We start from the raw sequence: 23,494 nt of genomic DNA on the forward strand, positions 1-23,494 counted from the left end.
TCATTCCAGATACTGTGGCACTTTGTGCAGGTTTTTGTAGCTGTACCGAGCCCTGCAAACCTTTGTAGGCCAGCGAATGGCCTAAGCTTTTCCTAACACTTCCTCACAAAGGTTTGCCTGACTTGCAGTAGTGCTGAAGAGTTTAGCTGTGTGCAGTCGAACCTGGGTAGGCTGAACACATTGTGGTGATTTGTACGTTATTTAGAATACATATTTAAAAAATAATTTGTTTCCTTTATAATACATACGTAGTGTTTGACTTTTTCTTTTCCATCCTGAAAAGGATGGAAAGCTGAAGACTGAGGACTAAAGGTAGCAGCTCAGATCTGTCAGGGATAAGTTGATTACCTGTATCATGAAATCCAGGCAATTGCATTTGTCTCAGCTCCTAAAGCTTTTAACCTGGAGTAGATGTGTGGTGCGGGTGATTGCATTCTGATGACAATGGGTAGAAAACCAAATGGCTAAAACTTTGACTCTTACTTTGCTATGGAAAACTTTGCTGAACTGTGCCCAGGCATGTGGTGAAAGATTGACTTGGCTTGGTGTAAGTCTGTCACTTCTGCGGATATGGGCGAAGTGATTAACAGCGGTGTAACAGCTGATTAATAAGGAAAGCTCTCTTGCTACCAAAATGTGAGGGGTCAAGTAGCAAGCAGTGTGACTAATCATCAGACTAGTTGGGAGATGAATTATGAACCACAAGGGAAAGACAAAGGTGGCTTTTGCTTAGTGCAGTGAACTGTTCTGCAGCCGTTGTGCTTATTAGGGGCAAGTATGTGTTGGGAGATGGCTAGCATCATTACATTGCTTTACAGAGGCTAGATGAGGCTTTGCAGTGTCATCTGTGTTTGTCTTCTGTCACAGCCACACTTAAGGATTGAAATGAAAATCTCCCTTGCTGGGCTGCTGCTGATGTTCTTCCTCATTGGGCCAAATTTATTTTCTTAAATACAGGAATTCTGGATTCCTTAAAAATTGAGTCAGTATGAGCCTCTGCCCTTGACTGATCACTCAGTGGATAAACTTGAAAGTGGATTATTTGTTCTGAAAACTATACTTCCTTTTGTAACGTGTGATTTCCGTTGTCAAAAGTAACACATGCATTGTCATTAAAAGAGATTAAGGAACTGGAGGTTAGTTTTTCTGTTCTGCCAGTCTGCTGACATTGTGCACTTGACACTACGGTGAGAGTACTAAGCTTCACTGTTTGTCAACTAGCCATGTCCTGTCCCCGTTGTGGTGGTTCCCAGTCTGTAGGCTGAACCTGGCAGATAACAGGCAGGTTTTAGAGGAAGAGGGCTGGAGACTGGTCTCAAAAGCAAGATGGAACAATCAAAGCACTCTTTACAACATCAGCAAATTGAAGGAGAAATCTCAATAAATACTTCTGGGGCTTTTTGTATTTTGACTTTTCTTTTACTACTGCAAATGCTGTTGGAATTCTATTTTTAATTTGGGTTTAAGAAAAAAATCCATTCGACAGCTTTCTCTTTAAGAGCATGTAAAATTTTTTTGAAATCAGGCTGGCTCAAAATTTTGTTTCTGGTTTGGGAAGATTCATGAGCTCTGTGCAGACTCTTTCTCCTGGAGTTCTGCTTGGATGATAATTTCAAGGAATCCGGAGTCTTCTATAAAAAGGATGGGAAGAATAACTAACATGAACCCCAGGAAACAGCCAGACCTGCTGCAGTGATGCATATTGGAGAACCTCTTCCCTGTTCAACAAATAGCGAGCTATGGAAAAGCATATTGTGAAGAAAACTGTTCCTAGTCCTTCTGGTCAACCCTGAATGTTTTCCAGATTAAGTTTGTGAGAAAAGCAAGAAAGGCACGTTCTGTTACTTTTTTTTCCTCTTCTGGGAAGGAAATGCAGGCCCAAATCATGCTGGTAGCGAAGTACTCTGTGCAGAGCTCCTTGCAGAGCTGGCCTCACTCCCATAGGAGTGAGACAAATCTGAGGACCACTGTGGGTAGCCCAGGAAAATACCATGAGAAGGCCAAGGAGGTCTACAGAGTAGAAGCCAGCAGAGCTGAAGGGGCCACCTATAACAATAAACCTGATGTTAAGGTGGTTCTGATGATGTGTGTGTTTCTTTTTACTTGGGTAACTATAATGTGATGTTGATGTCATGTGGACCAGTATAAGATTTTGGATGATGTTAAAGCCCTTACAGGAAGAAAATGAAAAAATAATTTAGAAAATATATTTCTTTGGCAAAATGATTGTCATCTCTCAGTAAATGGTAACTGGCCTTTAAAAAAGATTTTCTCTTTTGGATGTAATTTCTTTTGGCTGTGGCTCTTTTGCTTTTTTCTATTTAGAATCTTTGTCCCAGGGAAATCAGTGGTCAAACTTTGGTGAATGTCCCTGAAATCAGGACTTTACCTTCAGTGCTTAGTACAGTTTTAACTCTTAACTGCTTTGCTGTCAGCGTTATATAATATTTAAAATAAAAGCTTTATCTGGTACAGTGTTTTATAACTGTTTAAGTTCTGATTTCTTCTTCATTCCACATTCCATTTGCTTTGAATTCTTTTTTTTTTCCTTAGCCTTCGCAGATTAGCTGCTATTGTGAGTATAAATGAATTGTTACATGATTGTGAATTGTATGCTTGCTGTGATGAAAAAGCTGTGGATGATAATTTTCTCATTGAAAGGCCTTAGGATGATACATTATCTGGCCTTGAAATGCATCTTTCTTCTTGTTTCTCTTCCCTTTTTCCTTTTTTACTTTGGCAAGTTCTGCAAGCAGATACCTCAGAAAAAGCTATGCTGACCTGTAGAAAGCCAGTGCCGTGTATTTATTGCTTGTTCATTAGGTTAGTCCAGCAGCATATTCTAGATTTGCAGTGTACCTTTTTTATCCAAAGTCTTCTAATAGTTAATGATAAGTACATGTATCTAGGTCTGGGATAATACACTTCCTATGGATAATATATCAGTGCTTTTTAACTGCAAAGTGAGAACACATCCAGATTGGTTAGGTGTGAGCTGCATTTTCCTCTCTTTATAAAAAGCTTGTGTCTGTACTTAATTTGGGCAAATTTTCAGTGGGACTAGTAAAAGGTATGTTGCTTTCTGCCAAATTGTAAGGTTTTGACACCAAGCATGGAAGCATGATAGTCCCTCAGAAAAGAGGCTTTAACATGGACAGAAAAATGTTGTCCTTCATAGGCTAACTGTTTCGGCTGACTTCAACTTGAGGCAGCCCAAGCAATTACTTTGATGTAGCTGTAAACAACTGAAGACAAAATTTTCTCCTGGAGCATGTTAGGCAGTCTGAAGTGCCGCCATTACCAACCATATGAGAGGTAACTTGAAGTGAAAGAGAAGTTAACAGCTTTCATCTTCAGTTCCCACTTCTGCAAATGCGTACTTACTTATTACAAGTATAACTCATATAAGTGAGTAGTCCCTCTGAATGCACTTGATGCTGATGTAGTTCTCCACGAGTACAGAGTTCAGCGACATTGAGTTTGTAGTAATGTGGCTGAAATTTCTTCAGTGAAAATGCAGCACTGGAGGAATTGAAATTATTTGTAAAATGAGGTAAAATTTTGTGATTTTTCTTCTTTCTTTTCCTTTGGCCAGCAAAAAGGAAAAGGAATGTTTAGCTTCAGAAACACTGAGATACTTTATGCTGGTGCTTTCAATGTAAGATGCTGTGAATTTTAGTTTCAAAGTCAGCTTGCTTTGTTCGACAAGAGTACCTCAGTTTAATAATAACTTTTAAAACACTTGAGTTATCTGAAGGTAAAATGTTTGCTGCTATTGTTCTACCAGAAAGTTTCCATGTTTCTGTTTTAATTCAACTCTAATCAAGCTTGATTCAAACTTCCTTTTTCCTCTTTGTTAACCAAGCCCTGAACCATCTCACTGAGTGAACGCATCCAGAGTTGAGCAAATGAAGTCCAGATTAGTTATGCTGAGGAAAGGATAGTGTATAGCTGGTCTGTATGAACTGGTCATTTGTTCTGGCTTTTCTGCTTACATAGAAACAGCCTCCTTTTCTCCCCCCCTTCCTTCTGAACTGAGGATTTGTTACCCTTCTGAGAACTGGAGAGGGAGAGCAGTGGAAGATAAGGAAAAAAAAAAAGTGATGATAAAAGCAAATGTGGCAGTTTATATTTACTTTAAGGCTTTCATTCCACAGATTTTTGGCAAGGACAGCTTTTACAGGTGTTAGTGATTAGTTATATTAAGATGCGCAACTATTCTGTCACTGCAGATGTGGGTATGTTTTCTCTGACTAATATTAAGGTTGCTAACTATTCATGTGAATAATTGCAAGTAGACTTAGCTCTTCACAAATTGGTAGATCACAGAAAAGTAGACAAAAATCTTACTGGAAAGAAGCAAGTAGCTATTCAGAGAGATTCTGTAATTACGCAGGTAAATGTAACTGTGCTGTGTTACATGGCAAGGTCAGTTTAGTTTCAGCTAGGGGTTTTTTGCCTTCTAAGTGGCATGAGTTGGCTCTCTACTAGTACAAGGCCAGAAGCTGTGTAGTGTTCTACAGGAATCCTGAGATGGAGAAAGGAAAAATGGTAAGATAATAAAGATTTAAAGGATGTTGCAGAAGGGCGATAGAGCTAAGTCATTCTTCATTATGCAGTACCTAAAGGAATTTGCAAGGAGGAATGAAATGATGAGAAACATCGCTGCTTCTAAAACAGACTTCAGACTGTGCAGTGGGTAAATGGTACTGTCAAAGCATTGTAACTTTAATGCACCTAACTCTGTGATATCTGAGCACCTGTTAAACTGTGTATGTTGATGTGATATAATGTTGCTTTCAAAGCACCGTAATACAATAAAGATCTCAGGTTAAGGAGTTAAGAAATGCACAGTGAAGGTTTCCACTGTTAATTCTCCAGGTTACAAACATACAGGATTTTTCTGAACAGTTAAACTGTTCAATATGTTTCTTAATACACAGTGTATGCAATGTGGCACAGTTAAGGTTGCTATGGAAACTTGGCATTCTGGTTCTCTTAACTGTGTTTCAGATAGGAAAACATTTGCATTGCATTACTGTGAGACTCCTTTCTCCCCCTGCACCCTTTTCTCAGCTGCTTTATTTCTTGGTTGGGAGGTGGGTGAAAGAGCCATAACCTAGGATTTGCATCATCAAGAGCCCTTGCAACCAGGGTTGATTTGAAAAAGGGATGTTGGGGTGTGACTTGAAAAAAATAATTTTCCTTTGGAGTTCTCTCTTGTATCCTGCCCCCCCACCCCATTTTTTTAATTGAGGAAATATTTAAATGTTAATCAGTTTAGTCTCGGTGGGCTGTTAATTTGAGGTTTTATTTTTTTCTGAAAACTTGAACATGGTAGCTACATTTTAATTTTAAAAAGTTTCCAGTAATTTTCACAGCATGATTGTGAATTTTTTTGGAAAACCTACTCAACCTAAGAAACATTGACCAGTTCCAATACCTTCCATTAAGTTGGTAGAGTTATGCATATTTTAGCAATTTCTTGTTGCTTGGCCTTATTCTGTAAAGCACTGAGAATGTGTTTACTAAATCCTATTGAGTACAATGGCAATATTTGCAAATATAAGCTTGACGTTATGCTAAAGCATTTGGGGAACAGGACATGCAGTAATTACAAGTAGAAGGTAATTTATTTTGCATGTATTTGGGCCAAGCATTGAGCCGCACCATTGTTGTTTGTATTTCTTTGACTCTTCAAAGTAAGAACATCTATCTCTTTCTACCCTATCTCTAACTTATTCATTTTCCATATAAATACCTTTATTGGATTGGCGAAGAAGGAATGGAGAGGAGAGAGTAAGTTTGCTGTGAAACTGAGAACGTGTTGGTCTTTTTTAGCCTGTCTCTTTTATCTTGTGAATGGTGCCATAGGTCTCATCATCACTCCTCTTTTAAAGTGTTAAATTTTACAGTTGCTGTGGTCCACCAAACTAAATAACTGCAGAAGGAGTTGCCACATACAGTTGTAACACCTGTCCTAGCTTTCCGCTGTCTTATGGCGGAGTTGGCAGAAGTAAATGCATGCTTGCAATTTAGCTGTGCAGTGCGAAGCCCAGTGCTTTTTCCAGTGGCTGAGCCTGATGGAGGTGGCTTTGGGCTGACGTGTTGGATATAAACTGAAATGCGGATATAGGATCTCTTCTGCTGACTAGCAGAAGACTGTTGTAAGTACCTTATGTGGTAATTTTTGGTGAAAGAGCAGTAACAAACAGCTGAAGTAGGTGAAAGTGAGAAGGTGAAGGGCAGTAATACTTCAATCCGCAGCAACTGCGTGCTGCGTGGACATATTTTAACAGCTTGAGAGAGAGGAGCGAAAGCTTGGTGTCTTTGGCTTGGCACTTCTGCTGACTGAGGTCTGCGTGATCATGAAAGGACATTTGCTGTACGTCTCTCTGTAGTGGGGCTGTTGTATAAGGAATTCTGCTTTTTTTGCCAGTGCAAATCTCACTTAGGTCCTGTATAAGCTAATTCATAGGAACAACTCTGATGTATAGTCAGGCCTGGGATATGTGACACTGTGGATCCCGTGGTCCTTAATGTGCTGCATATGTGACCTAGGACAAGTCTCCTGACTGCTCAGCTGGCATGGAGGGGAGGTGGCATGAGGCAGTAGGTTGATTTTGTTTGCTACCTGATTCACTCTCATTGCCTGCTACCTAGGGGTGCAAGGATGTAGTGACTGTCTGTTGGCTGCTTCCGTTGCTTTGCTTGGTTCAGAGTGGGGAATCTAGGGAGGACTTGGTCGCATCCCTTAAGACCTCACAGAGAACCCATAAGTCATCAGCTCTGGCAGTGTTGTCATCATCTGCATGCATATGTTTTGACAAGGTCAAAACATGCCTGTGCAGGCTGTCTTTGAAATGTTTTTAAAACCAGATCATAAAACTAGGGGTTGTTGGAAGCAAAGAACGTGCAGGTGTCAACCAACTACCAAATAAGCAAAATAGTCCTAAGGGGATTTTCTAAATGGTAGTAGATGTAGAATGTTCATGAATTTTTATTTTTTTAGGAAACTGCAAGTACTTAGTGTTGTAGTTGAGTGCTACTAAATACATAGATGAAAGTCCCTTGTGTGCGTGCATGCTCTAGGGTAGGAAAGCGGTGATGTTTGTCTAACCCTCTATGAATGTGGCAAACTGCATCCTTCTCTTGTTCTCTGGCCATGAAACTATGATGCTGTATATCAATTTGGGATCTGATCTCAGAAATGCAATACAAACTGTGATAGAAACACCTGAGTATGTGGTATAAGCAGAGGTGATTTAATTCAAAAGGTGTCCTGAGAAAGGCAGGCACAATGGGTAAGCCATTGGGCTGGCGGTTGAGAGGTCTGTGGTTTTGTCATAACTTTACAGAATGACTGTGAGGTCCTTCTGGCTCTTATTTTCTCATATGTAAATGAAAGTAATGTTTTTGCTCAGGACTGTTGAAAGGCTTAGTATATTAAATAAAAATTGCTAAAACTACTGGAATCTCAGAACTAACTGGAACCAGTAGTTCATGGGCACTTCCATTGCTTTCATGTGTGTGGTTTTCTGTACTTCAGTATCTACATAATTCATTCTGCTTTTACGAATCTTAATGTTTTGCTGCTGACTTGTATCTTTTTTTTTACAGTATTTGGTAAGAAGAGACCAGTGTTTTCTGTCAGCAGTCCATAAAGCGCACAGGATTTGATACTTCGATTTGGCTTGTTATGCAAACCTGTACAATGCAAACCTGAAAGGCTGCTGGGTTTAGAAGACTGGGGCTTGACACTTACGTGAACCAGGATGAATTAAAACAGGGGATGCAAGAAAATGAAGATGTTGATTCTTTTATAACTTCTATGGGCAAGAAATTCTGCAGCAGTGTTCTTAATGACTAAAAGATAAAAACCTTCCAAAATGGCCTGATTTCAAACAGCACTGCCCTTCCACATTCAGTATGGTGTAGCACTCCGCCCATTAAAAATTTTCTTCCATACTGTGCTTTTTAACCTGTTTCTTTCCAACAACAACAGTTGAATTATGCAATATAATGCATTTATTCCTTACGGAAACTACATTTGGTAGTGTTCAACTGTCAGAAAGGGAAGATTAAATCTTCCTAGATGTCTTTATTTCTTGACAACTGTCATTCATGACCTGGAATTTCTGGTACCTCTTTTGCATCCTCTTATTTTCTGTGAAACAGGATAGTCTGACTTAATGGTAAGAGTCTCCTCCCAAGTCAGCCAGAGGTAATTCAGCTGGGGAGTCTGCTGGAGCTGAATCAATCCTTTGTTACTGTTGTTCTGTTACTTGGCTTCTCGTTTATCTTTTTCACTCTGGTCATGTGGACAGGCTTTTGCAGATCTAATTAGCGTGGTGATCTAAGCTTAGCCTGTGTGTGTGGTTTTTTGCTGTGTGTGTGAGAACTGAAATGCTCAGACCCTTAGCCACTACATCTCTATAGTGGGCTTAATAACCACCAGAACTATTCCAGCTAAATCCTCAAGAGCAAGGGTGTTGGTTTCCTTTTTGTATCTTCTCTCCAGATCATATCTTTACAGTCCTGGATTTCTGATCATGTTACTGAGAGCCACAGCATGGAACAGCTACACCAAACATGTCTTTCTCTCCATTTGGAGATCAGGAGATTGTGATACTAGTTTATGTTTAATCTGAAGAAGTCCAGAAATCCCTTCAGTCTTCAAAGTCCTTTTCAGTTTTTTAATTTTTGCTTTTTGATTGAGGGCTTTTAAGAGTGCAGTCTTTTTACAAGGAACATGACAGGTGTGATACTCGAAAGGTCAGTGGAGTTATTTTCATAAAAGAGGGTTATTCATCTAAGCAAAGGTTCAGTGACCAGCCCCAGCTTCAGCGCAGTAGGGAAACTCTCCTAGTTTGGCTCAGGACTCTGCAGTTATATGTAATGGCCTGGAACCTCTTTGTAAACAAAGAGCTTATTCATGTTTTGGAAATACCCTTACGTTTATATGGTAATTATAATGTGAATATATAATTGAACCTTTTACTGTTACACCAGATGGAGTACACTAGTAGAGTACAAAAGCAGTAAAACTTAACCTGGTTAATCCAGTCAGTGAGACATAGATTAACCAAATACTGCAAAGTTTATCATTTCTCAAGTAAGGTGCTAATAAACCCTTCTTCAGAATACATGCATCTGTATGACCTGGCAGCAAATTAAAATGCTTCTCCTGTTCCATGTCCTCCTGTTTCTGTTGCCTTAGGCTTAAATGTGTTGTGTGGCCTAGTACTGCAGCTTTGTTGGTGTGGGTAACTACTTGAATCTGTGCAGTGCTCTAGAAACTGCTTTGGGCTTTCCAGAGGCACATATAGCAATTCTAAGTGCCTGGTTTCAGAACTAGTACACTAAAAATACTTCCCCTTAATGTGTGCCTTGTTGTAGTTTTACCATTACTTCCTTTGCGAGCTAGATGCAAATTTTTAATATTGTTTTCAGTGTTATATCATCTTTCCTTTTTTGGTCTTAATACTGACCTGGTGGTATAGTCCTCTCTGTCTATGATGGTGTGCTTTTTTAGGGGTCCGAACTGGTGTGTGTACAGAGCAGACTTGTTAGAACTGCACAAAGGTGCTCTGGCTGCTTCCCAGTTGCGGGTCTAAGCAGAATCATTAGTGATGCTTCATGTTCGAAGAAGGTGAGTGGCAACATTTGAATGCTTGTATTGCAGCAGATGATGGTAAGGAAATGTGTAGTTGTATGAGCAGATGTGTGTGTCATTTGCCTGTAGTCTCAGAGGCTGAGTTAAAACAGAAGCAAAAATACAAAACTAGTTTTGTGTAAAATGCTACAGCAGAGAGCAGGTGCAGATTACACAGCAGGTCTAGGCAACATGCTGTTCCCCCTACATAGGGGGGTTTCACCGCTACATTTTTGGCATGACTGTGTCTGCTTGGCTGTCCCACATGGAGTCTTCTATCATATCAACTTAGTCTTTCTAGCTATGGAAAATGTGTGCAGGCCTCTCACCACCTCTGTTTTCTTTTTGCAGTTTCCACACTCCCACTGTTGTTCACCTTTGGGGACCTCTGCTATGATACAGGATGCTACCCTGGGACTTGGGTTCAATTCATCACTCTATATTATATGCTTTCTGAGAGCGCTGAGTGAGCCATTTAAACCTAGATGCAGAGAGGAATTTAGGCTTTTTATTTTCTTCTGTGGATCTGAGCATTAATTTCTATGCAAGTGCCTGCATAGCCGAATAAATGTGAGACTGTGCGTAGTTTGCATAGCTTGTGTCAGCTTAAATTTTACGCAGAAAATAATAATGGGCTCCCTGACAAATTAGTCTCTTCCCTGATCCTTATTGCTGCTTGCTATCTGCACTGATTGAATTAAAGCTAGAGTGAGGATGCTTATGCACTTTGCCCTTCCTTTCTCATTTGACTGTGTGGAGGCACTTCCTGTACTTCAGTTCCCCATTTGTGAAGTAGAGAATTACAGCATTTTTCTACCTGATCGAAGGTTGAGAGACATTGGCACTACAGGGTCCTAAAATTTATATATGTGTGTGTGTGTGTGTGTATATATATATATATATATATATACACACACATATATAAATATATAAATATGACAAACAGGCACAGAATGAGAATGAATTGCACAGTCTAAACCACTTTTTTTCCTCTGTGTGTGTTTCCAGGACTTGTATATTTTGGGCACACATAGTCGGAGACAAGCTGTCAGGTCCATTGTATGTTCTAAAAATAATCAGATACTTTACTGGCTTCTGCATTGCTAGTGCTGTTGAATGTGCAATTGTCCATGTGCATGGTTTTGGAAGTAATGCTCACAATTGGAAGATTGCGGCCGTAGAGCCAGCAGGCAGCAGTTCTGGATGCTTACCCGTGGGTGCAGCAAGCAAAGATAATGCTTTGTACCTTGTTGTCTCCTAAGAAAGCAGACTACTTAAACTGAAAGGAGCAATTCTTTGTGCCTGAGAAAGGAGAGAGAAAAACAAATGAAAATTACAGATGAAATTATCAAACTCTTTAGAGGACTTAGAATGCTCTATTCATGTATTTACTTGTTTTTAACATTCCCCTTGGAAACATAGTTTCCCTTCCTCCTTGGTTAGCCTTACACCTAGCACATCTGCCTCTTCTGCTGCTTTGTGTGTACCATGCCTGGGGTCTGCCCTGGGGTGAGGGGTGCAGCTGCAGGCAGCAGGTGAGGCAGGGGGGCTGCTGCTGCAAGGTGTCAGGTGGCAGTGTGGGCAGCACGGCTGGAAGCAGCGTTTCTGGAGGTGTTGGGAGAGTGGTTGTGGTCGCAGTGGCTTGACTCTCCACAGTCAGGAGCTCAGTCCGTTTCTGTGATTTTTTTTTTTGTTGTTGTTTGTTTATTTGTTTTTGTGACCTTGCTTTCCCACCCTGTTTACCGACTCCCAGTGTCATCCTCAGTAGCTCCCTGGCAATGTGCCTTAATAGAGGAAGGAGCAAATATCCTCCCCTCCACCGCCCGCCCCCAAAATGCTAATATAAATGAAAAAGCCCAAAGCAATGAGACTGTATGAATACATGCCATATGCTTTTTGGTGTTATTTTGTTCTTGTGTGTGTAATTAGGTGTAATCAGGTGAGGTGTCACTGAACACTGGCTTGATTTTGAGAGCAACAAATTTTAACAGGTCCAGAAATGTATGCCTGTCAGGAAGATCTTTCTTCTTGAAATAACCTAATAAAAGAATCTAGCATTCCTGTAGACATGTGATACAAACTTTTCATTGTATATTACAGCTTCAGTTTAGAAGGGAATTGACAGAGCCTGAAATTTTTATAAAATCAGCTTTATCATTTGAGCTTGGACTGTGCTCATGATATATGAGTATCATATCTATCTCCCAACATATGAATATCCCCCAAATATGTATGTTTTTAGTAGCTGGCATGATTCAAACTTCAGCAGAAAGGAGGAACCATGAAACCTAGATTTTTAAATATCCATTCTAATCACACATCCTCAATATTTTAAGGAGTTGCTACTACTGAAGAATAACTGGAATTTCTTATTTATGTGGGTGGGAGTGTGTTTTATTTTGGTGTAACTTTAAAATGTCACCAATAACCTTGAAGGTAAACATTGCTTTTATTGCTTAAAGACCTAGAAGCTGAAATGGGCTTTTCAAAATACTAGTTTTGGTAGCAGTTACAGAAGGTTGCTCTGTGATCCTCCTAACTTTCAGGATTTTTTTTTTAAGCTAATACATGAAAAATTACAAACAACAGAAGCATAACCAGGAGGTTATGAAGTCTGCACTCCTAATCATTTTGCTTTTTGTAGTAGTACTGAAAGAAAGCATTTTCAAAGTACAGTTTTCAGTCTCAAATATGCCTTCCTAGAATAGCTCTTTTGTTTCTTCTAAGAAAATGAGATAAATAAGTTTTAGAAGTCAACAGATGTTGACAACTCATGTTAAGATACTCTTCTATTGTGAACACTTTCATTGATTGGTTATTGGACGTGAGATGTCTGTGCACTTTTTTTTCTGAGTTTTCACCTGAGTGCCTTTATGTTACTTTTGTTCTATGGTGACATTTCAATTTTTGAGTGTCCATCTGTTCTGAACAGAATTTTGCTTTGTTTTTGTAGTTCTTCTTGTTTGGGGGTGGGTGGCTTTTGTTTGTTTTGTTTTGTGAAAGGATTTCAGTGGGTTCCATATGCATACAGCTGATGTGGGAAGTGTAGGCTTTATACCTGCGTTTTCGTGGCTAAAGCTTTGTTTCATATTAATGAAGACAAACAGCAAACTTTGCAATCTAAACAATGCCAAAATTGTTCAGTGCTGACACCCATTGCAGCATCTGCAGTTCCTGTGTGGTGTCCCAGCCGCTTCTACCGCTCTCCTCCTCCTGGCTCCCTGCTCAGCAGTGCTCCTTTCATCGCCAGCATAGTGCCAGGGCAGAGCTGGTATACCCTTGGGTGGTAGATTATGGGGGGGGGAAGAGAATGGATGGAAGGAGCAGCCACTGCCTCTCCGGCAGGGTGGGGTCCCCAAGGGCAGATCTTACTTCCCTCACCTGATCCCATGCTTTCTGACTGATCATATTTCAGTGAGGTGAGGAGAGCCCCTGCTTTTCTCACTTCCCTGTGTCCCACGGGTCCCACTGTCCACATGTGCATGGGTTTAATAGTATCTCAGTACTGTACGGTAACTTGATACTACTTGGTATCAGCGTCAGGAGGCTCAAATATGGTCCATCATGCATGCACCACAGAGTGTGTTTACCTTCAGTAAAGGCAAAGTAGACTAAGGGGAAAAAAGTGGTTCCTCTTTCTTTGAACTCTTTCAGTTTGCTATACAGGTGATGTGCTTTTGAAAGGTTTATCACAACTCTAAATGGAGTGCAAACAAAGTCAAGGTTGCTGATCCTCTGAGGTTCTGGGGGCCCACCCAAACAGGGGGGATGAGGATGCACCGAAATTCTCAGGAAACATGTGGTACTTTCACATAGACTGGGCATCTGGAGAGTGTAATTTGTTTTGGTGCTATTCTTATCCTACTATCAGCTAAATTTGTGTCCTGTGGGAGACTGCAATATGCATTAACTTGCAAAGATGGTGGATAAAATAGTACTCTATTTATAAATCCAAAGTTGTTGCAGGCAAATTTGCCATTCGAAGAGTGCTTTTGCACAGTGACCATTACTGTAAGACTCTGTGTAGGTGCATAGATATCAGAGAGAGTAGATTCTTTATGATGTACTAATTGTATTCAAAATTAATGAATAAGAAGTAGTGCATTTTGAAGCAATAGACTTTGATTGCTATGTGCTGATGCTCCATATATTTGGAGAGAAAATGATGGCATGTATTACAGGTAGAGTGTAGTATAATATATTCTCTGACTTTTCCAAATAGGTTAATCTGTTTTTACTATGTTATCTCTTTTGGTGACATCTGACAGTTTGTAGCTCATGATCTTTTAATACAGGAAAAATAATGGGAACTGATTATATCACAAAGTAACTTTTCTGCTTTTTATACACATAGTTTATGTGGCTTCTATTTATTTGTTATAGACTAAAATATTCAGTAGTAACTTCTGGTTTAAACTTAAATCTGGAGTACTGAAGAAGAACTCTCAAGAAGTTAACTTGCTTTGTGCATGGGCACAGGCCATGGGCGTAGATTGAATGTATATTGGAGGCTGGAAGAGAATAAAACGATCTTGGTAGGATTCTTTGGGAACAATTGGTGTGGCACAGCATTAATTGCAGTAATCGCCAAGCAGTTCTGAAACTTCCACCTTTTGGTTTACAGGTGCTTCTGTGCTGAATTCTGCAAAGCTGCTATGATTCTGGCATCATAAGCAAATAAATACTGAGATTTTTGTGTGTTCATCTAAAGATGTTTTTACATTACATTTCCAGTGTTACTGAGGTCTCCTTTTGGGTGTTTTTTAACTTCTCAGAAAATGTTCTCTACTCCACTCTTTTTCTGGGTGGCTACAATTCACCTGGCAAGCAGGATGTTGGTCCATCATGTTTCTCCCTCTGTATTTGTTTAACGGTTCACAACGATCAAACCTGTGCACAGAATGTAGATTACTCTTTTTCAATATTTTAAACTTTCTAATTTCTCACTATTTAACAAAATTGTTGTGAAGTGAACATTATATATTTCTCTGGTTTTAGTGTTTGTCCTGGATGCTTCTGAACCTGCTTTTTATCTTCCTGTCTATAATGCAGGCGAAATAGAAAGAAGTTTTGATATAAACTGTTTAACAGCTTGCAAAAGACTTTAATCCTTCCAGGGTTTTAAAACTTGCTAGTGGTCTTTGTATTACGTCCTTTTGCAGTATGCCTCTCTTTCTCTGCTGGAGAAACTGTCTCAGGTGCATTTATTGTCTTTTGTCTTATTGTATACTGAATTGATATTGCATGGCAAGCGTTCACCGGTTAAAGTTTTACTTTGCTTTGTCACTAGGTCACTTGCATTCCCACTACCCTTTAAGTGTGTGTAAGTGTTGTTGACACGTTGATTTATGAACTTCCTGTTTTTAAAATGTTGTATACAGGGGACTCTGCCTGGGTATGAGGTACTGAAGGGAAAAAGAGCCTAACGCTTGGCTGCCCACCTTGCCCGTTTAACTGTACATAATGGAGACCAAGGAAGAGAAGAAGGAACGAAGACAAGGCTATTTTTCTCGGTAAGCTTACAGGTTTTATTTCAACGCTGATTAAAATATGAAATTCATCACTCTGCCTTTTTCATGAGGCTTTATAATTTTTAAAGCATGTATAAAAATTAAAACACTACTGCATTATGAATCCGGAGAGAGCTTTCTTTGTTCCTGTCCCTAGTGTTGGAGTGGTGATTTGTTCTCTTTGGGTAACAGAGATAAGCTCGAATTGTAAGTGTTATAAATGACACAAAACTCTTCCTGGGTAGTGAATTGCAAACTGCACTGAATTTGAGCTTCTGACATCCAGTTTCTGAAGAGTGTTTATAAACATATGTTTAGATATGTTTGTGCTTAGATAAAGTTTATCCGATTTCAAATTAAAGCACAGACTAAATAGTATTATCTCGCAGGAGAGATAAGTGAGCTTTAAAAAAAAAAAAGTAACTGTGATAATGGGCTAAGCTGCCTCAATTTTATCATCTATATGGATAAAAAAGTGTTTTTTCTGTCAATCATTTCTATCATTTGGAATTCATGGTTGGTGATTTTTTTTAAGAAGTAACTGGTGTTGCTTTCTTAATAACTTGTTTTTGTTAATTCAGTATTTTTGTAGCCATCTTTGAGCTCTGATGTACAAGTGGAACCAAAGCTCATTTACTCTTTGTACAGGGTATGGGGGGAAGCCTAGTATAAAAAAAACTTCCTTGGCTGTTTTCAAAATGGATTTCAGAGATGGTTTCTGCAGCATTGAGAAGGAAAACCACATGCTGTCTTCACTCTGTGAGAAATAACTGTTAATGAAACTACAATAAAACACTAGTCTAGGTACATTACTGTCATCCAGAGAGGTAGGTGCCCACCTTGATAAACTAGTGAGGGGAAAAGTTGGAGCACTTCTCCATTGCTGTTCAGCATATAAGGATGGTTAAAGACTTGAAAGTTTTGTAGTGAAGGACATCTGTTAATGGCAGGTAACTTGCTTTTCATTTGGAGAAATGCTATTACGTTGATGGAAAGAAATAGGATTTTTGTATTTGAGAAAGGGAAATAAACAATGGCACCTATAGCAGAGGAGATATCAAGTAGGATAAAACTGAAGTAGCTAAAGAGATTGCACTAAGGAACAAGTAATTTCTTGTTAAGAAAGACTTGGGCTTCAAGAGACATTAGAGTAAGATGCTTTGGTATTCAGAATATTTTGAGCTGCTGAGCGGTAATCCTTCCTAAAAGCTGTCCGCTAAACAAATTGAAACTACCGCAAGGCTTTCGGCAAAGTGCTGCTTGACATTTTATTTAATTTGTTTTTACAGATTTTGTCTCATCTTTGGCTAGTCTCTTCCAAAATTCACAGAGGCAGCATGTTCTACACAGGCCCGGGACGCTAGGCAGGAGTTGAGAAGACCTGCATCTAACATTTACCTGCTATGCACCTTTGAGGAAGTCATCTATCTCTTTCCCCTTGGCTTATGTCTGTCTCCTTTATCTAGGTTGTGAGGCTTAAATGCAGTCCCTGCTCTAAACAAATCTGTGTATTGTTTCTACATGAATGTTACCAGAGACTTGCAAGTCTTGATAGAAACTAAAATAAGTCAGAAGATACTATGCCCAGCTTACATTCACATACATTGTCTGTGTATGCGGTCAGGGACAGAAGCAGAACCAAATCTACATGTCCTTGATTTTAGCCTACCATCTTAAGTCTAGCTTACTTCCTCTAGTAAACAGGTGTCCCAGCAGCTTGCTAATAAATGCTTTGACACTGTACAAATATCATACAAGTAGTGGAAATAGTAGTAATACAAAGGCAGTTCTAACGATGTCCCTAGTGGGTCTTTAAGCTTTTTAAAGTTTAACTTTCTATTAGATGTAGGCACAAGTTTCAAACTTAAGTGCCTGATAGTGGCACAGCTAGATATTTTAATTGTGTATTTTGATTTCCCTGTCAATGGATGTTTAGCATTTCAGAATCTGAGGACACCTGTTTTGTCCTCAAGTTTGAGCACTCAGATTTGATAATTTTGGCCCTGCCTAATATTACTTTGTGTGCTTCTTCAAATATCTTTGTCATGCCAGCTTGGTCTCATCTTTTTTAAGCCAGGAGCAACCTTGGCTGATTGCCGAACACATGCACCACTCTATTTTCGTTACTACTGCTTCCATTACTGTTTTTTCCCTTATCTGTTTTTACTATTATGTTTTGTGAGCCTAGGATAATAGCAGTATTTACAATATCTCAATTTATGTACAGTAAATACTGTTATGGGACAAAGATTTTTCTCCCTCTTATGTTAATCTTGTTACTTCTACCTGTGATCAAATTAAGGAGGGGGGAAAAAAAAGCCCAGATGCTTATGCTTGTAGGAGAAGACTACTGCTTGCCAAAAGAGGGAATGGAAAAAGGATCCCTCCCTTTGCTTGCAGAAGAGACTAAACCAGACTCCATGTCTGGAGAAAGGGGGAAAGGGCTCTGCTCCACTCTGCTGAGGAGAAGGATTCTGCTTAGATTAGAACAGAAAGGACAAAACTTTTACCTCAGCAGCACTGAATGTACAATGTTTTACAGCTAACTCGTGGGCTGTATTCACGAAAATACATGAGTTTTAATAGAAAACCTCACATAACAGGGAAGGTTATTGTGTTATTAACAAGAACAAAGACAATAACAGAAAAATGGGCAATGAGTGCACCTGCTGGAGTTTTACTTCAAACCTGTAATACTCTATACTGCTCTTTTCTCTTAAGCTGCTGCTACCAGAAACCTGAGTTTTCTGTTGGCAGAGCAAGGGAGCACATGGGCACCAACAGCAGGACAAGCATCTGCTTTGCTGCCCTGCTGGCATCCAAAGCCAGCTGACTTCCTATCAGAAGGCAGCGTTTGGTCTTCAAACTAATGTTGTCCTTGGTCCCTCTAGGAAAGCTTTGGATAGGGGTGACACTCAGCGTCTGATGGATCATGGTAGCAATCATTTGAAAGGCTCAACTTGAGAACCCCCAAATATTTGAAGTAGTTACTATGGCAGTAGTAATCTGCTGACAAACCAGCTCTTAAATTGCTAGGGAGGAAGCAAAATTATCATGGAATGACTGTCTGCATCCCCTTTCCCCAACTTCAGTGTTTCAAATAGGCTGGTTTAAACACTTATCCTTTTGAACTATTTAAACTTTCCTCATAGATGAGATCTCCCTAGCCATCACGTCTTTCCACTTGGGATCTTGAGTTCTCAGTGCCTCCCTTTTTTCCGTTAGGGGAACAGCGCTCTTCTCACAGGTCCCCACCCCTCCTCCTGGGAAGTGAATCTGAAATGAAACCTTCACCATTCATTTCTTTTTCTAACCAAATACTTCTCTGCCCTGAGTGTGTTGTGGTAAAGGGCTTATTTTTGCCTGAATGGGCTGGCAGCTCATTCAACTTGAAACTTTTCAAATAGAAATGTCTACAAAAATTTTTTTAAGACCAATTTGAATTCCTTGTACAGATAAGATGTTACAGCTCATGGGAGTTTAACAGGCAAGAAGTAAGAGTGTAAGAGTTAACATGCAAGCATAAGCTTCTCTTATGAAAGAAGTCCTTATCTGAGACTGTTACTCCTATTTGAAGACTGTTCTGTGTAGTTAATTTTTTTTGCCTAATTCTTCAAACCTTGTTTTCAGGCTCTTCTGTTTACTTCTGTGTCATTAGCTTCAAAATGGACCAGTATTACTCCAGCTCTTGCAAAGAATTCTGTCTCCTCTTGCTCTGAAGTCTGTCCTGGTATCCAGCAAGTCAGAAAATAAATGGTACAATGTAATATAGATGTACAATGGCACATCTATGTGTATTAGATACCCACTTACTGTTGCTTGACTGTGACATTTGGTTCTTTTTTATTGTGGTTATGTTCCCCTGAACCCTGATGCAACTTGTTCTTCTCCTTTATCTGTGCTTCCTTTATCTTCCTTGTGTTCTCACAGAATGGAGAACCTCTCTGCCTTCCCCTCGTCTGTTATGTAGGTTCTCCATTGCAGCATAAATTCAGTGATAATACTGTGTGAATTCAGGGGGGATTTCAGCTTGCGCACATGTATGATTTGGGAGGGCATTATGTAAAAGTAATTTCTGGTAAATGAAATAAAAGCTGAAACTTCAAATCTTTTTTTTTTTTTTTTTTGGTGTAATGAGGAACAGTATGAAAGCAATTAATTAACAAAGTAATTGCTACAGTGACAGTGCTATCCTGTTATGTCTTCTGAAAAAGAACATTTTCATCAGTAAAAAGGCATAACAAAACAACCTCCCCTCCCAAACTTGGTGTCCTTTCTAGTTATATCTTCTAGTAATACTGATTATTGCTTGTAGAAACCTAGTTCCTTTCACATCGGAAACTGTTTTTAAAGCAAGTTTAAAATAAATAACTACTAAAAATTTAACTAAATTTAAAAAGAAATTACCAGAATGAGTGATGTGTTATATGGAAAGAATTGCCTTGAATGTAAATTGATAGTCTGGTGGTAGTAGTAGTACACTGAATGTACAGTTTAAAACTGGAATTGTTTTGCATGCATAGTTCTATTTGGACAGGAGGTTCTAGGAGATGAGAAGTCACGAGGGAAGAGTTTGAGTAGGTTTCTGAAAGAATGACAGAAGAGGCTTTTTAAAGTTTTCTGTATCTCTTAACCTTCCTTACTGTGAGTTAGTCAGCATTTCCCATGGTCTATTGTCACTATGTCAAGTAGCTCTCGACTACTTTCTTATCAGGGAACAACAAGTAAATGCTTTATTTGAAAAAAATACTACTTTTTGACAAGTAGACTGAGATTCTTACATTAATTAATAATTGGGGACAATAATTAGTGTCTCCAATTTGCGGTGACCTTAATCTGAAGAAGAACATATTGAGATGTACATTAAAACTGGCATTTCTGTTGAACCAAATTTCTTTTTTAAGGCTTTTGGGGGAATTGCAAGTTTTAGTTCACAGATGATATAAATGTCTGAGACATGCTCCAAAGTCCATTTGAGTAGGTGGGACTCCCGTTAGCGCCTACTTTACTCAGTCAGAACCTGAAGTCAGTTGTAAAACCTGATACTCACCTCATTCTGCCTTGTGATGTGAATATTTAAGGAAAATAATTTTACATCATGTTTTAATTTCATTTAGATTCATGGCTTTGATACTTAAATTTACCTTCATGCGTGTTAAGATTTGTATATGAAACTTAAGATTTATGAAGATATAGATCACTTAGGTAGAGTTATTATTTACTTGACATCAGGCTTTTATTTGCAATTTTTTTCTTATTTATTTTTTACTACCTAAAAGAAATAACAATTTGTTGTGTTGTTTGTTTTATTTGAACATTTGTATACGTTAATTGTTTACAGCATAACCTTAGCTTTACTTTTAAACATTTACAATGATTAGTACGTAGTTGCTGAGCTGTAAACAGCTAGAGTCTGGAAAGATTAGCTGGGGAAAGAATCATATATACTTTTCATGCCCTTATAGTCCTCCCTTGGTACTTGCCTTTTGGCTGCCGTTGGAGGCGGGATGCTGAGCTACATGGTCTGATGCAGTGTAGTTACTCCTAGGTCAGTTTTTTGCATATTACAAATCAGCAGGTTTACAAGCCTCCCAAAGAGCTTTGGAATTTTTCTCATTTTCTTCTATTTTATTCCCATATTCAGTATTTATACACTTGATATTTTTAATTCCTGTGTCTGTTAAGGCATAGGAAAATGGTGAAACGAGAAAAACATAGTGGGCACAGACAGGGAAGGGGGAGGGGGAGGATATCAATGATACCTAGGAAGGAGGGAAGCCCAGGTATGAAATAAATGCACAAACATACTTTCTTGAGAGCATGTCCCATTCAAGAGACTTTATCATAGGCTTTTTTGTTAGAGATCTCTTCTTGTTGGCTGGACTCATTATATCAACGCAGTAGTCTTCAGATGTTGGATGCTCCGTAGGTTACTTCTCCAGCAATCATCCCCTTGCCGTCGTTACTGCTCTGCTGAGACAAAGTGTTGATATTTATTCAGCTTTCCGTTACCATGCATCATTTATTTTTGCTTTTAGAAGGAAAATTTTCCAAGCATTGTTTTTAAAACAAACCTTCGTGGAGCTTTATCTTGGGTGTGAGGAATATTCAAGCCAAGATCCTGGAGATGCTTAAAATTTATAAAGGACTCTAGGAAATAACACTTTGTTTCAGCTCATCTGTATAATGGAAATTTCTTAGCTCTGCTTCCAGACATATAAACATTACCTCAGAATCCTGTTATTGAAACTAAAAACAGTATTACATTTTACTCCCATTGTTTTGACCAATAGCATGTTTGCCTGGGGCATTTCATTTTCTAAGAAATGGCTGAAGATATCACAACTTCAGATTTATAGGGTGGATAGCATATTGTTTGCTCTATAATATAGGGCTGCAGGTGTGGGTGATGAGGGATAGTGATTTTCTGTGTTAGATATTGGGAAAAGTTATAAAATATTTTCCAGGTCATACAGTATTGTGATTTGGCCTCTAGTTACTTAAGAGAGGAGTTTCAGTGTTTTTAGCAGACTTTCTGCCTGCTGCTGTGTAGATTAGTGTTTCAGATCTCTTTTGCAACAGTTCTAGTTTTGAGATGTTAAAGACCATCTAGAATTTCACAGGTGGCAGCGTAAGACGTTTGTGAACAGGCCTTTGTGAAGTTAGTGAGATCCTTGCTTGAGAGCCATTTGCTATTATTGCTCATACACTCTTGTTTATATTTAAAATATTGAGGTTTTCTTTTTATTGCATTTGTAAACCTGAAAAGTGAGAGCTGGGAAAAAAGCAACCTGTTTTCTTCCTGAAGAGCATTGTAGAACATGGCAGTTCACAGGGGAAGGATAGGTTGAAAAGCTGCTTATCCGTTTCCTTGTTTCACGTTGCTGTTGCTTTCTGAATTCTGAGGATTTTGTGTTAGCAGTCTTGTAATTCTGTGGTGCACGGTAGGAGGCAGTGAAAAAACTGCATGTATTATTGTCCTCTGCTTGGCCCATGAGTCACTGAATTGTACCCAATGTGACAGTTTCCTTTGGGAAGCTTAAGTAGCAAAGTGATTTGTGCAGTTTTGGTTCTTTTGTGATGCTTTTGTCCTCAAAAGTAGTAGAGTTATTTACAGAAGAATTTTGCAGGGATAACAGAGGTAGCAAAAGTATCTAATTGGGCCCTGAGCCTTTCTTCTGGGTTTTTAGAAATTCTCCTGTACTGGAGGAAATGCTATTTGTAGAGATAAAACTTGCATAAGACTGGAAATACTGTCTGGCTCCTCACCTGTTTGCCGCTTTTCCACAATGCGTGAAGGGAGACTGGGTAGCAGCATTGGTTCTGTATAAAGAGATTTTTTAATTTTCGTATTTGTGAAACTTACCCTTTCTTCTTTTTCCAAAAGTTTTTGATTTCTTGTAGGACCATATAACAGAACATACAGAGAAAAGAGATTCCACTTATTTAATTTTAATCTGTTTAACACCTGCAATTTCAGATTTTTTACTAATTATCTTGCAAAATACGTACCAGCTGGTTTGTTAGGCAGCAAGCGTTCAATGGCATTATATTTGCTTTTCTGAAAGGGACCTTTTGGGTGTCTCTTATCAGCCTTTAGAAAGAAACCGTTTTTTAAAAAAAAAGTTTAGCTTTTTTTGGACATGAATAGTAATGTGATATCCCTTTTGATGTAGAAATCTGTGCAGTTTTGATAAGAGTTGCTATTAACATAGTCATAATGTAATTCCTCTTCCTCTCCTTCCCTACCCGCACTGCCTGCAGCTGGCTCTGCAGGGCCCGAGAGGTGTCCTGGAGACTTCCACTATATGTAGCGTGATATACCTTTTTGTTCTTGGAGTAGTTTAAGGACGTTGTGTCTATCAAGGTTTGGGGCCTTCAAAAGATGACTTTCTGGATAGCTCAGATAGACTTTACTGCTGCCTGGGAAATTGAGGTGATTACCTTTTTAAACTGCAGTTTTTCTGTAGTATCTGCTTGTATGGTCTTGTCTTTGGAAGGACTTTTCTTGTCCTTCCTTGTCCTTTGCCTCCCAGAAATATGTTCTTTAGGACTGTGCTTAATCCCAGTGAAGTGTTTTAAAATTAAGCCTAGCTACCAGCTGTTGGAAATTTAGCATTAAGACATGGCAGATGCATGGTTCCCCATCGCTTGGAAGTGATACTGAGAGCAGGCTGCTCCTGAAGGAGGTGGTGCCGCTCTGGGGCTGCTGTCGAGCCCAGTCCCAGGGGTGGGAGCGCTGCCGCTGGGAGGTGCCGGGGGTGCTGCCACATGCCTGGGAGCCCCGTGCCTTAGGGGTGCTCCGCAGCATGGGATGGGTTTGTGGTGC

General features: G+C 39.3%; 1 protein-coding gene across 8 annotated transcripts in view; it reads left to right on the top strand.

Moving 5' to 3' along the window:
- NCOA7 (nuclear receptor coactivator 7) overlaps nucleotides 1–23,494 on the top strand; it is a 104,047-nt gene that overhangs the window by 11,860 nt on the left and 68,693 nt on the right. For 7 of the 8 annotated variants that reach the window (XM_026105098.2, XM_026105097.2, XM_026105104.2 and 4 more), the window contains one exon: nucleotides 15,037–15,168. In XM_026105098.2, coding sequence (XP_025960883.1) covers nucleotides 15,119–15,168 — 50 coding nt within the window. In that variant the 5' untranslated portion in view covers nucleotides 15,037–15,118. Of the gene's footprint in view, nucleotides 1–3,531; nucleotides 3,554–15,036; nucleotides 15,169–23,494 lie in introns of those variants that run through there. The other variant, XM_026105100.2, reaches the window with a different exon arrangement.

This window comes from Dromaius novaehollandiae, chromosome 3 (genome assembly GCF_036370855.1).
Source record: "Dromaius novaehollandiae isolate bDroNov1 chromosome 3, bDroNov1.hap1, whole genome shotgun sequence".
NCBI lineage: Eukaryota > Metazoa > Chordata > Aves > Casuariiformes > Dromaiidae > Dromaius > Dromaius novaehollandiae.